Genomic DNA, 12,373 nt, shown 5'->3' on the forward strand with positions numbered 1-12,373 from the left:
TATAAAGATGATGATGTCAGTTGGGCTTGTACTGTAAACGTATTGGTGGAAAGAGAATTTGTTTATTTTGTTTAGGAATGGGTGATGTTTAAGAGAATTTAACATATCAGAGCCTCTGATAGATTCAATTTGTGATTCTAATTTAAAGCCTGTACTTAATTTAGACTTGTAATTTTTTTTAGACTTGTAATTTTAATTTCAAATTGCATTGGTTTATAAACAATATTAAAATACTTATGAGAACTTAATTTTTGCCATAGTTATGTCTAATTTATTAGATTTACAAGAATTACTTAAGTATGGGTGAAGGGTTTATTTTTTAATCAGACTACTCAAGAACTTAAAGATAAAACCAAATATATTCAATTTCTAAGTGAAGTTTAAAAATGTTTTAAATGAATTAATAATCAAATTTGTAAGTGGGGCCAAACATTATTCAAAACCCCCTTAAAGGCAATTGCAAAAATATGCTAGATTTATAAAAGAAGTAAGATTTTTAAGTTGAATGAAAAGCTTAAGGAAAAACTATCCTTGTTAGTTTACAACTTGAAAGTGAATGTTAATTCTAAAACCAAATAATCTTTTCTGGATCCCAAAGTCATCATTTGCTGTATCATAAAACTCATATCAACATGTTGAATTGTTAACCACAGATGCACTGTAATTTGAAATTAAAAAAAGAAAAATCACTGACAGTGTCATCCCCAGTCTGGTAGGGGAGACAGCTTCACAAGCAAGAAAGAAGCAAAGAATAAACACTTTATATGGGGGCCACCTGTGCCTGGAGAAGGAGAGATATAAGCAACAGTGTCAGAGAAGGAACACACGTGAGGGGCCCACTCTTCCTGCTTACAGACTTCCTGTCACAGGATATATTAACTTTCCCTCATGGGTAAGTCTTGCAGCTGAAAGCATAAGACAGCCACAGCTGCAGCTAGGCAGTATGGTATGTGTGTATGTGTGTGTGTCTCACTTTCTGGGGGACATGTTCCCGCGGCTATGATGCAAGATGTGTACTCCCTCTAACACAGACTGGGTTGGTGACAGGCAGCCTCTGAAGGGTGTTAAGCAGGGAAGCAACATAATCAGATTTTGGGTTTGGGAGAAGATCACACTTAAAATGCCATGGAGAAAAACTATGTGGTTGTACATGATGATGTCCACGTACCTGTGTTTAAGACAACAGCAAATGTTCTGGAAGGAAACATACCAAATGAACTACCACTAGGAAGAAGACGAAGATTGGTGGTGGTAGCCAGAGGAGATATTAGCTTTCAGTTAAAAGATTTTTAAATATCAACAGATGGATAAACAAAGTTGGTCTATCCGTGCAATGGAATCTTGAAAAGAAAGGAGCACTGTTTCATGCCACAACACGGGAGTACTCTGAAAACACCATGCTGAGAGAAGAGCCAGGCACAAAAAGTCACATACAACTCCACACACAAAAAACAATAGGCATCTACAAAGACAGAAATTAGAGAAGGGGCCCAGGGGAGGGAGAACAGGGAGCTTACTGGCACAGAGTTTCTGTTTGGGGGTGATAAAAATGTTCTGGAAATAGTGTCGATGGTTGTACAACATCATGAATGTAATTAATGCCACTGAATTATATGCTTAAAGATGGTGGAGATGGGGATCCCTGGGTGGCGCAGCAGTTTGGCGCCTGCCTTTGGCCCCGGGCGCGATCCTGGAGACCCGGGATCGAATCCCATGTCGGGCTCCCGGTGCATGGAGCCTGCTTCTCCCTCTGCCTGTGTCTCTGCCTCTCTCTCTCTCTCTCTCTCTCTCTCTCTCTGTGACTATCATAAATAAAAAAATTAAAATAAAATAAAATAAAATAAAAAAAGATCATGGAGATGGGGCGCCTGGGTGGCTCAGTCAGAAAAGTGGCTGGCTCTTGGTTTCAGCTCAGGTCATGATTTCAGGGTCCTGGGATTGAGCCCTACCTTGGGCTCTGTGCTCAGCAAGGAGTCTGCTGGAGGATTCTCTCTCCCTCTGCTCATCCTCCCACTCATGCTCTCTAACTCGCTCTCTCAAATAAATAAATAAATCTTCTTAAAAATTGTGAAGATGGTCAATTTTGTGATGTATATTTCACTATAATAAAACAAAATCAACATCCTGGGGGTTGGGTGGCAGAGTGAAGCTGCAGAGGAGGAGCCCTGTCAGGTGAGGGCCCAGGTGAGAGAGGATGGGCAGGGGCACCAGGGGTGGGTTCAGAAGGCATCTGGGAGGAAATGCAACAGGGCTTTGAGACATTTTAGCAGGAGATACACATGGGGCATCCAGGTAGAATATTCTCCAGCAGCTTCCTCGTTTGTGAAAAGATGAAATACGAGGTGATTACTGAGATGTGGCTTAAAACCCCAGTTCTGCTCCCTCCTGGTTGGAGAATAGTACCAACCAGGTCCTCACCAGCTCAGGCCACAGGAAGCAGAGTCTCAGAAGTCAGATGAAAACCAAGGGGATGTGGTATCAGAGAAGCCAAGGAAATGAAAGGTGTCAAATGCTACTGAGATGTCCAGTAAGATAAGGACCAAGATTAGGAAACATGGCCCTATGGAGATCACCAGTCACCTGGAGGACCTGTATCTTAGAATATCCAACATAACTTTCCAGAATACCTGAGCATTAAACACAACTTCTTCCTAATTGTGTCCTACTGGACTCATCCACCCCCCATGTCAGTGCCCCCCTGCAACTGAACCGGGGCCTTACAATCTTATCAATTAACCTAGCACTGCACTCTGCCTCTAGGACCAGGAATTGAGAAAGAAAACTCACATATGAGCATCTATCATGGGCCGTGTACTGTGCTTTACTGGTCTTCATGATAGTCCTATGAAGTAAGTGTAGTGAATTGAGGGCCTTCTCAAAAGTCATGTCCACCCAGAGCCTCAGAATGTGAGTGTTATACGGGAATAGGGTCTTTGCAGATGTACTTAGTTCAGAAGAGGTCATGCTGGATTAGGATGGATCCTAAATCCAATGACTACTGAACTCACAGAAGAGAAGACACAAAGAGACACACAGGGGGGGATCCCTGGGTGGCGCAGCGGTTTGGCGCCTGCCTTTGGCCCAGGGCGCGATCCTGGAGACCCGGGATCGAATCCCACGTCAGGCTCCCGGTGCATGGAGCCTGCTTCTCCCTCTGCCTATGTCTCTGCTTCTCTCTCTCTCTCTGTGCGACTATCATAAATAAAATAAAAATTAAAAAAAAAAAAAAAAAAAAGAGACACACAGGGGACAATGCCACCTGAAGACAGAGGCAGAGACTAGAGTGATTAGTCTACCAGCTAAGGAATGCCAAAGGCTGCCAGCCACCACCAGCAGCTGGGAGAGAGGCCTGGAACAGGTTCCCTCACAGCCCCAGAAGGAACCACCCCTTTGGGCATCCTGATTTCAGACTTCCAGCCTCGTGAACTGTGACATAACTTTCTGTTTCTTTTTGTTTGTTTGTTTTTTTTAAGATTTTATTTATTTATTCATGAGAGACACAGAGAGAGAGGCAGAGGGAGAAGCAGGCTCATGCAGTGAGCCCGACGTGGGACTCAATCCCGTGTCTCCAGGATCATGCCCTGGACTGAAGGCGGCGCTAAACTGCTGAGCCACCTGGGCTGCCCAACTATCTATTTATTTTTTTATTTTTTATTTTTCCAACTATCTATTTTTTAAGCCCCTTGGTGTGTGGTAATTTCTTAGAGCAGCCCAAGGAAACCAAAACAGTAGGTATGATTAGCCCTCCTTTTTTTTTTTTTTTTTTTTTTTTTTTTTTGCAGGTGAGGAAAGTCACTGCACTTCCCTGGGCCTCCAAGCTGGGTCAGGGTGGGTTAACCTCCCTCAGCCCCATCTACTCGGGGACACTGCCAAACCAAGTCTCTGGGTCTAAAGAGCCAAGTATTATAAATGGGAAATTCACCAAGGTAATGTCACTCAATCAGGCCTCAAGGCAACAAGATGGCCAGCCTCCCAGGCCACTTCACCCCTCATCCTGTATCCCATCACTAGTTTCTGTAACGTCCACACCAGCATTACTCATTTGTTGCTGGTCACAGTAGCAGATCCACTGTATGAAGTAGGAAAAAACATGACTGCACAAAGCTTACCCTGTGAAGGAATCCCATATAATTATTAGACAGTTGGGCCCTTTGTCAGCCGTGGCAATCCACCGCCTATCTTCACTGATGCAAAGGCAGGAGATCACATTAAGGTGGCCCTGCAGAAATGCAGAGAAAATGCTTTGAAACATCAAGAACAGTAGGAGAGGCTGGAGCCCCAAAGAGAGAACAAAGCTCTCCTTCCAGGTCCATCTGGCTGAAAATTCCACTCCAATGGGCCTTCCCTGGCATTTCTCCATAGCCAGTGGTTTTCAGATTTTCTCTCCCTCAACATACCTGAAGGATAAGCCACACTCACAGGGACAGGGTCTCCCTACAGGTCGAGTCATGTACCCAACTCTGAACCCAGGTTGAGAATAAATGTTGGGCTTCTGCCCAGCCCCCAGCCCCTTCATCTCCCTAAAAATGTGTCCACATCAGGTCACTGAGCAATTCTGGGGCAAGAGCCTCCTCACTTGTCTCTGCTTTCATTCCCATCCCCCTATAATCCTTTCCCAGTAACTCAGGAATCTCCTGGAAACACAAACAAGATGGCACTGCTCCCTGCCAGAAAACAGACCGTTTCCTCCCTTCTTCATCTCCTGTTGCTCACTCAATGCCAGCCATACTGGGCCCGATGCACAGGCCTGCAAACCCGGAACTCTCTGGGCTAGAATGCTCCTCCCCAAACTGCCCCTGGTTGGTTCATTCTCCTCAGTCCATCAGATCTCCCCATAAAGGGCACATCTGCATTGCCAGCCCACCAGTCAGAGGTCCATCTCTCACTCTTGGTCTCTCTCCTACAGCAGCCCACGTTTCCTTTGGAGTGCTTGTTACCATTTGTAATTATGTATTTATGAGATTGTAAGCTATACAAAGGGGCGGGGGGACCAGACCTGTTTTGTTCACCACTACAGACACAGACTCTAAACAAAGAAGTGATGACAAATATCTGTGGAATAAAGGAATGAATGAATGAATGAATGAATGGTGAATGGTGAATGGTCAAGGCTATTCCCAGCCATGTGACTATGAGGGAGGCTGGACACCTGCCTGGCATAGTCCCTATTTCTCAGCCCCTCTGCCCACTCCTACCCTTTCCCGACTCTGCAGACACAAATGCTCCCATCTCCCTCTGTTGTTACCCCTGTGTTCAGTGCTGCACATTCAACTAAGTTCCAAGAAGGGCTGCGTGCTGCTTTTGTGTATGTTTCTGGACTCCTAGAGAGCAAATACCTCCAGCTGCACCCACACGGTGTGGATTCCTTGAAAAACCCTTTGTGATGTTTCTGACGTAGGCATTGACTGAGGAAGATCCTTATTAAAATATATGCCCATTGCAAAGGGTAATCTGGAACGTTTATTTACTAGGTTAACTAGTGAAAAGTCAGACACCAAGAAAAGAGGACAGTGGGTCAGGTAAATGATCAGGAATAAAGGAAGCAGAGTGGTGTAGGGAGGGCAAACACAGAGGACACGGGAGAGGAAGGCATAGGATGACAACCAACCTACTCAACACTTTGATGTCAGGGGACCTACATTCAAGAAAGACCTGGCTTCACCATGTACCAGTGCAATCTTGGGTAAGTCAGCTAAACCTCTCTGAGCCTCAGTTTTTTCTTCTAGTAAAATGGGGGTATTACCACCCACCTCTCAGCACAATTATGAGGATCAAAGCCCTTTTGCACCTGCAAAGCCCTCCCCTAAATATTAATTAGGTCTGGAATCCATGCTAAAGCCTTTTATGTTCCCCATGGTTCTGTGGCGGCAACATGATATATCCTGACCACATCTTTATGGAAATGTAAAAAAAAAATTACAAATGCTTTAAATTCCTGTTGCTGTAAAATAAACATCAATTGCTGTGGTTTGTAAATTGATTCTGATTAGAATTAGAGACAACGAACAATACAGTGTGTTTCTGGGGCACCTGTGTGGCTCAGTCAGATCAGTGTCTGACTTAATTTCAGCTCAGGTCACGATCTCAGGGTTGTGGGATTGAGCCCCACTTCAGGCTCTGTGCTCAGTGTGGAGTCTGCTTCTCTCCCTCTTTTTCTCCCTCTTCCTCTGCCTCTGCTCCACTCCCTTACTCTCTCGCTGTTTCTCTAACAATATGTAGGTAAATCTTTTTTAAAAATGTGTTTCTAGGGATCCCTGGGTGGCGCAGCGGTTTGGCGCCTGCCTTTGGCCCAGGGCGTGATCCCGGAGACATGGGATCGAATCCCACATCGGGCTCCCGGTGCATGGAGCCTGCTTCTCCCTCTGCCTGTGTCTCTGCCTCTCTCTCTCTCTCTCTCTCTGTGACTATCATAAATAAATAAAAATTTTAAAAAATGTGTTTCTAAAGACAAGACTTACTATAGTCCAGAAGAGAGGTAGGAAAACACGATAGTGACATAATGAAGTCAGTTCTTAGAATAAAAAAAGAAAATGCTACATTCCAGTGAAAGACAGCCTCTTTTGTTATGAAAAAAAAAAAAAAAAACAAAACAAAACAAAACAAAAACTTGCGTACCTGAAGATGATGCTGAGTATTCTTGAAAACATTGTAGATGACTGCAGTGTGAGCACAGACATAAAGAAGAACTCTCTGGTTTTCGTCTCGAATATAGTAAACCGGAAGAGAACTGTTCCATCCGAAAGACCAAGTCATGGTCTGGAAGACAAAGACAAATCCAGTGAGATACTAATTGTGCCAAGCCCAGGGCTGTGATGCCAGGCACCCCGGCACAGTCTCTGGAGGAGGAGGATTCACATCATCGATCCAAAGAAGAGAAATCACTTCAAGAAGGTCCTCAACAGCATGCTAGCATGTGGATGACCCTTGAAACCATGATGCTGAGTGAAAGAGGCGAGACATGGAGGACTACACAGTACATGATTCCATCTCTATGAAGTGCCCAGAAGAGTCAAATCCATAAAGGCAGAAAGTAGATAAGTGGCTGCAGGGGGAGGGTTGGGGGGCTCGGGGGGGTTGGGGAGATCAGGGGGATGGGTAGGAAATGACTGCTAAGGGATATAGATTTCTTTTGTAGGGGATGAAAATGTTCTGGAATCAGTGGTAATGGTTGCCCAACCTTGCAAACATGCTAAAAACTAATGAATCATATACTTTAAAAGGGTAAATTTTACAAGGATGTGGAGAAATCGGAACCCCTGTGCACTCTTGGTGGGAACATGAAATGGCGCTGCTGTAGTGAGAAACGACATGGAGATTTCTCAAAAAATTGAAAACAGAATTACTATATAATGCAGAAATTATACTTCCAAGTATACACCTAAAAGAACTGAAATCAGGGTCTCAAAGAGACACTCGTACACCCATGTTTGTAGCAGCATATTTCACAAAGTCAAAAGGTAGAAGAAACCCAAGTGTCCCTCAACAGATGAATGGATAAACAAAATGTGAGGATTATTCAGTCTTCAAAAAGGACATCCAGCCATTCAACCACATGGATGAGCCTTGAGGACAACATGTGAAATCCACCAGTCACAACAAGTGAAATTCACCAGTCACAACAAGACAAATACTATGTGACTCCACTTATATGAGGTCCCGAGAGGACTCAGAGCCGTAGACACACAAAGTAGAGTGGTGGGTGCCAGGGGCTGGGCTGGGGAATGAGGAACTACTCAGTAGGTAGGGAGTTTCAGGCTTTGGTTGCACCACAATGCAAATGTACTTACTACTACACATTGTACACCTAAAAATGGTTAAGATGGTAAATTTTAGGGGCACCTGGGTGGCACAGTTGGATAAGCGACTGACTCTGGTTTTGGCTCAGGTTGTGTTCTCAGGGTTGTGGAATCCAGCCCCATGGCAGGCTCCACACATAGTCTGCTTAAAGACTTTCTCTGCCCCTCCCCATCAGCCACTGTATGCATACTCATACTCTTTCTCAAATAAATAAATAAATCTTTCTAAAAATGGTAAATTTTACTTTATGTGTATTTTATCACAATTTTATATTTTAGGAGGGTGAATTTAATGCTATGTGAATAATACCTTGCTTAAAAGAGAAAAGAGGGACACCTGGGTGGCTCAGTGGTCTACCTTTGGTTTAGGTCATGATCCCGGGGTCTGATGATCGAATCCCATATCAGGCTCCCCACAGGGAGCCTGCTTCTCCCTCTGCCTATCTCTGTATCTCTCATGAATAGATAAATAAAATCTTTAAAAAAATAAAAGAAAGACAACAGTAAACAGAAAGAACATCCTATCCTTCTAGTCCCTAGGACCTAAGCTGCTCAGTACCTGACACATAGTGAGCAATGATATTGTGAAATTCAATTTGCTTCATGAAAATATGTGGAATGGACAAGTTGTAGTACAGTCACTAAGGAACTTCATAAGAAAGGCAGTTATTGAGCCAGGAATATGTGGACCTCATACACCATTTTCCCTGGAAGAATAAAGCATAAAGAGACAAAATTCCCTCAGTATGATTAAAGATTCCATACTGCCAGGAATAAATCCAAAATAAAAATTTTCTGAAATGAAAAATTAGAGGTACTATAAATCTCTCTACTGCTTTGAATCCAATAGCAGTTTACTTATGCATATTTTGGGTTCCAAGTTTTTTATAAAAATCACGGATAAGCAGGGATCCCTGGGTGGCGCAGCGGTTTGGCGCCTGCCTTTGGCCCAGGGCATGATCCTGGAGATCCGGGATTGAATCCCACGTCGGGCTCCCGGTGCATGGAGCCTGCTTCTCCCTCTGCCTATGTCTCTGCCTCTCTCTCTCTCTGTGTGTGTGTGACTATCATAAATAAATTAAAAAAATTAAAAAAAAAATCACGGATAAGCAAACCATGGTACATTCATACAAGGGAGTATTATTCAGCAATAAAAAGAAAATGAACTAGCAAGCCAGGAAAAGACATGGAGAAATCTTAAATGCATTTTGCTAAGTGAAAGGAGCCAACCTGAAAAGACTTCACACTGTATGATTCCAACCACATGACATTCTGGAAAAGACAAAATTATGGAGACAGTAAAACAAACAAACAAACAAACATATCACAATTCTTGCCAGAGAGAGAGGGAGTGAAGAGAAGAATGGATAGTGGGGCATGAGGGATTTGAAGGCAGTGATGCTACTCTGTAGGGCATTGCAATGGTGGACACATCTCATTATACCTTAGAGCTCAGAGAACATTACACCATCAGGAGTGACCCCTAAGGTAAATGACGGACTTTAGTTAATAGTAATGATCAATATTGGCCCTTCAACTGTAACAAATGCCCCGCACTAATGCAAGATATTAATAGACGGGATATCTAGGGGTGGGCACAAGGGAGTATATGGGAACTCTGTACTTTTGTTCAGTTTGCTATAAATCTAAACTGCTCAAAAAAAAAAAAAAAAAGTCCATTTAGCAGTGTGTGTCTGGCTCAGTCAGTAAAGCCTATGACTCCTGATCTCCAAGTGTTGTAGCCCCACACTGGGTGTAAGAGATTACTTAAAAACAAAAAAACAGTCTGTTCAGAAAATTAGCTATGGTGAATTAATCGCTTGTGGTAGTGGCTAAAGTGACAGCTAAGTGATTAGAGATTTTTTGGTAAGTAATTCACTCAGTACTAACAGAATATCCTTGCTCAAGCAGCACTCACATTAATTGAAACCACAGAAGTAGTAATTGCATTTTGCACCAGTTTTACCATTCGTGGTGAATGATCATGGTGGCAGCCATCTCTTTCAGCAATCTTCTAAAGCATGAACACAAAACGTTATGTCAAAACCAGACTTCACTATACTTGACAATCTTAATATTCCTTCTCACAAATGCATGATACCTTGTTTTCTTGGCTGGAGACATTTGGGATAAGGCAGGGGACCCCAAAGAGAAAGGAGAGAGATGCAGAAGCACACTTGCTGAAGCCCCTCTGGTGAGGACAAATCAGAAGCAACATAAATGGCCATCAATAACAGGGAAATGGTTGAATGTAAAATAAGGAAGTGGATCTACAAGGACCAATACAGAAAATCCTCCAAGACATATTAAGTGGAAAAATATTTTGCAGTAAGGCAAAAGATCTTACTGGTGGAGAAAACAAAAACTAATGTGTGTCGTGGTGTGTGTGCATGCGCACAGATACCAAATCTGTAGATGCTCAGGAAAAGGTCTGGAAAGATATACGGTCATGCTAAACTGTAACAGTAGTCACTTTAGGGAAATGGATTTGACATGGCCTGTGTAAAAAGAGGAATCTGCTTGAATTTTTTTTATTTTTTATTTTTATTTACTTTTAGACAGGGGGAGGAGCAGAGAGAATCCCAAGTAGGCTCCACACTCAGCAGGGCTGGCTGGATCTCATGAACCCGAGATCATGACCTGAGCCAACATCAAGGCTCAGATGGTTAACCGAGTGAGCCACCCAGGTGCCCCTGCTTAAAAAAAAATTTTTTTAAAGAGCATCTATTAATTTTAGCAGAAAGAAAAAACAATGGAGGAACAGGAAAAGAAAAGAAGTGTACTCAAAGAGCTAAACAAATTTGCAGAGGGAGGTGGTCTAGAATAGTTAGGTTCTGCAGTGAGCCCAAGGCTAACAGGGGACCCAAACCCTGGCACAAAGGTCACTTGCTCTCATTAGTGACATTACCTGATGTCTTGTTAGCTGGCTAAACAAGACAAAAGTCTTCATGGGCTCTAAAACTTATTCTTCCTTTCAGACTGAGCAAGCACAAGTTTTGATCTTGAACTCCACTGCTCGGAGTAAGCCCAGTCTACAGAAAGGAGGCTATTGGTTGTCTGCATCTCCCACTAGGCATTTTCCATCATCCTCACCATCATTACCATCCTTACCACCACGACCATCATCATCATCTCTAGATGTTAACACTCGTCAAGTGCTCACTCTGTGTCAGGAACTACATTAAATGTTTTATGCTCAATCATTTACAAATCTTTCAAAAGCAGAATCTACAGGGGAAAAACCAGAGATGAATCCTAGAAAGCATTTTCAGTAGCAGATGGAGAAAGAAGGGAAAACACTCTCCTCTTCCTCCTCTTGGTACGTGATAATATTTATACTTCTCAAAGATGGTGGTGCTCTGGAATATTGTCATGGCAGCAAAAGCAGATTCCTTTGGACCACCTGGTACTTTTCTCAGCAGCTTTCACTTTTTCCATACCTTTCACTTTCCGGCCTATCTTAGAATGGATAATTTTAGGAGCCCGTAATGATTTTAGGAATTTGTAAAGGTATTAAGCAAATTAAGGCAGAAGAGGTGAAAAGAGGAGGGAAAGGGGAAAGGAATAGAAGAGGAAAAGGAGGAGGAGGAAGAGGAGGAGGAGAGTTGCAGCTTGAGATTCCCACAAGGAACAGCACCCTGTGCAACAGACACACCACGTCCAGGAATTTCCTGCCTGCAGAGCAACACTACTGGACTCAAATGCAGTGTTCTTGTCTGTATCCTGTCACACATGTCCAGCCAGAGCCCTGAACTGAATTTTAAAACATATGGGTTTGGGCAGCCCCAGTGGCCCAGTTTAGCCCCGCCTTCAGCCCAGGGAGTGGTCCTAGAGGCCAGGGATCTCTGCATGGAGCCTGCTCCTCCCTCTGCCTGCGTCTCTGCCTCTCTCTCTCTCTCTCTCTCTCTCTCTCTCTCTCTGTCTCTCATGAATAAATAAATAAAATCTTTAAAAAGATAAAAATAAAAATAAAAAAACATATAGGTTTATTATTAGTTCAAAAGGGACCTTTCTGGTGATATTTTTTCCCCAATGCATAAAATTCTCTTATTTCACCATGCTCTCAAAGCACTGGAGGAAATTAAAAAGGATGTTACACTTACCAAAGGGTAAACATTGGCACTGTAATCCTTTTGGAACAAAATGTCCTCACTGGTGGAGACCAGTGAACTCTCCGGGATCTCTGCTTTGGGCTGGAATTCTTTTTCTTCTTCCTCACTTAGGGATGATAATCTTTCTTCTTCCTTTCCCGGTTCCAAGTCTCTCCTTTCTTGTCCCAGTTCGTCTTGGGGCATCTGGTCAATTTTCTCTGTAGGCTCGCTTGAGGGCTGTGTTTCAGGGAAATGAATCTGTTGTTGCTCAGAACTGGTTTGATCCAAATCAAGAAATCTTAGTTTTGAGCTCCAGTCCCTTAAAAGCTCACTTGTTTCTGAATGCTTTGATCCTATTGAATGCTTTGACTCACTAAGGGTTTTCTGTATTCCAAATATAGTGTGTGTGGTTTGTTGTCTCCTTCACTCTCCTTTAAGCTCCTGATCAGCCAGCCTTGGTGTTTGCCTCACACTGGAGCCATGGAG

The 12,373-nt window shown here is 43.2% G+C and overlaps 1 protein-coding gene across 1 annotated transcript in view; it reads right to left on the bottom strand.

Annotated features, from left to right (window-relative positions):
* CFAP251 (cilia and flagella associated protein 251) overlaps positions 1-12,373 on the bottom strand; it is a 68,256-nt gene that overhangs the window by 53,442 nt on the left and 2,441 nt on the right. Inside the window, exons 4-6 of the mRNA XM_035706674.2 lie at positions 11,900-12,271; positions 6,616-6,756; positions 4,110-4,219 (exon numbers count right to left, since the gene is read on the bottom strand). Of these exons, the coding sequence (XP_035562567.1) occupies positions 4,110-4,219; positions 6,616-6,756; positions 11,900-12,271 (623 nt within the window). The remainder of the gene's footprint in view (positions 1-4,109; positions 4,220-6,615; positions 6,757-11,899; positions 12,272-12,373) is intronic.

The sequence above is a fragment of the Canis lupus genome, chromosome 26 (genome assembly GCF_003254725.2).
Source record: "Canis lupus dingo isolate Sandy chromosome 26, ASM325472v2, whole genome shotgun sequence".
NCBI lineage: Eukaryota > Metazoa > Chordata > Mammalia > Carnivora > Canidae > Canis > Canis lupus.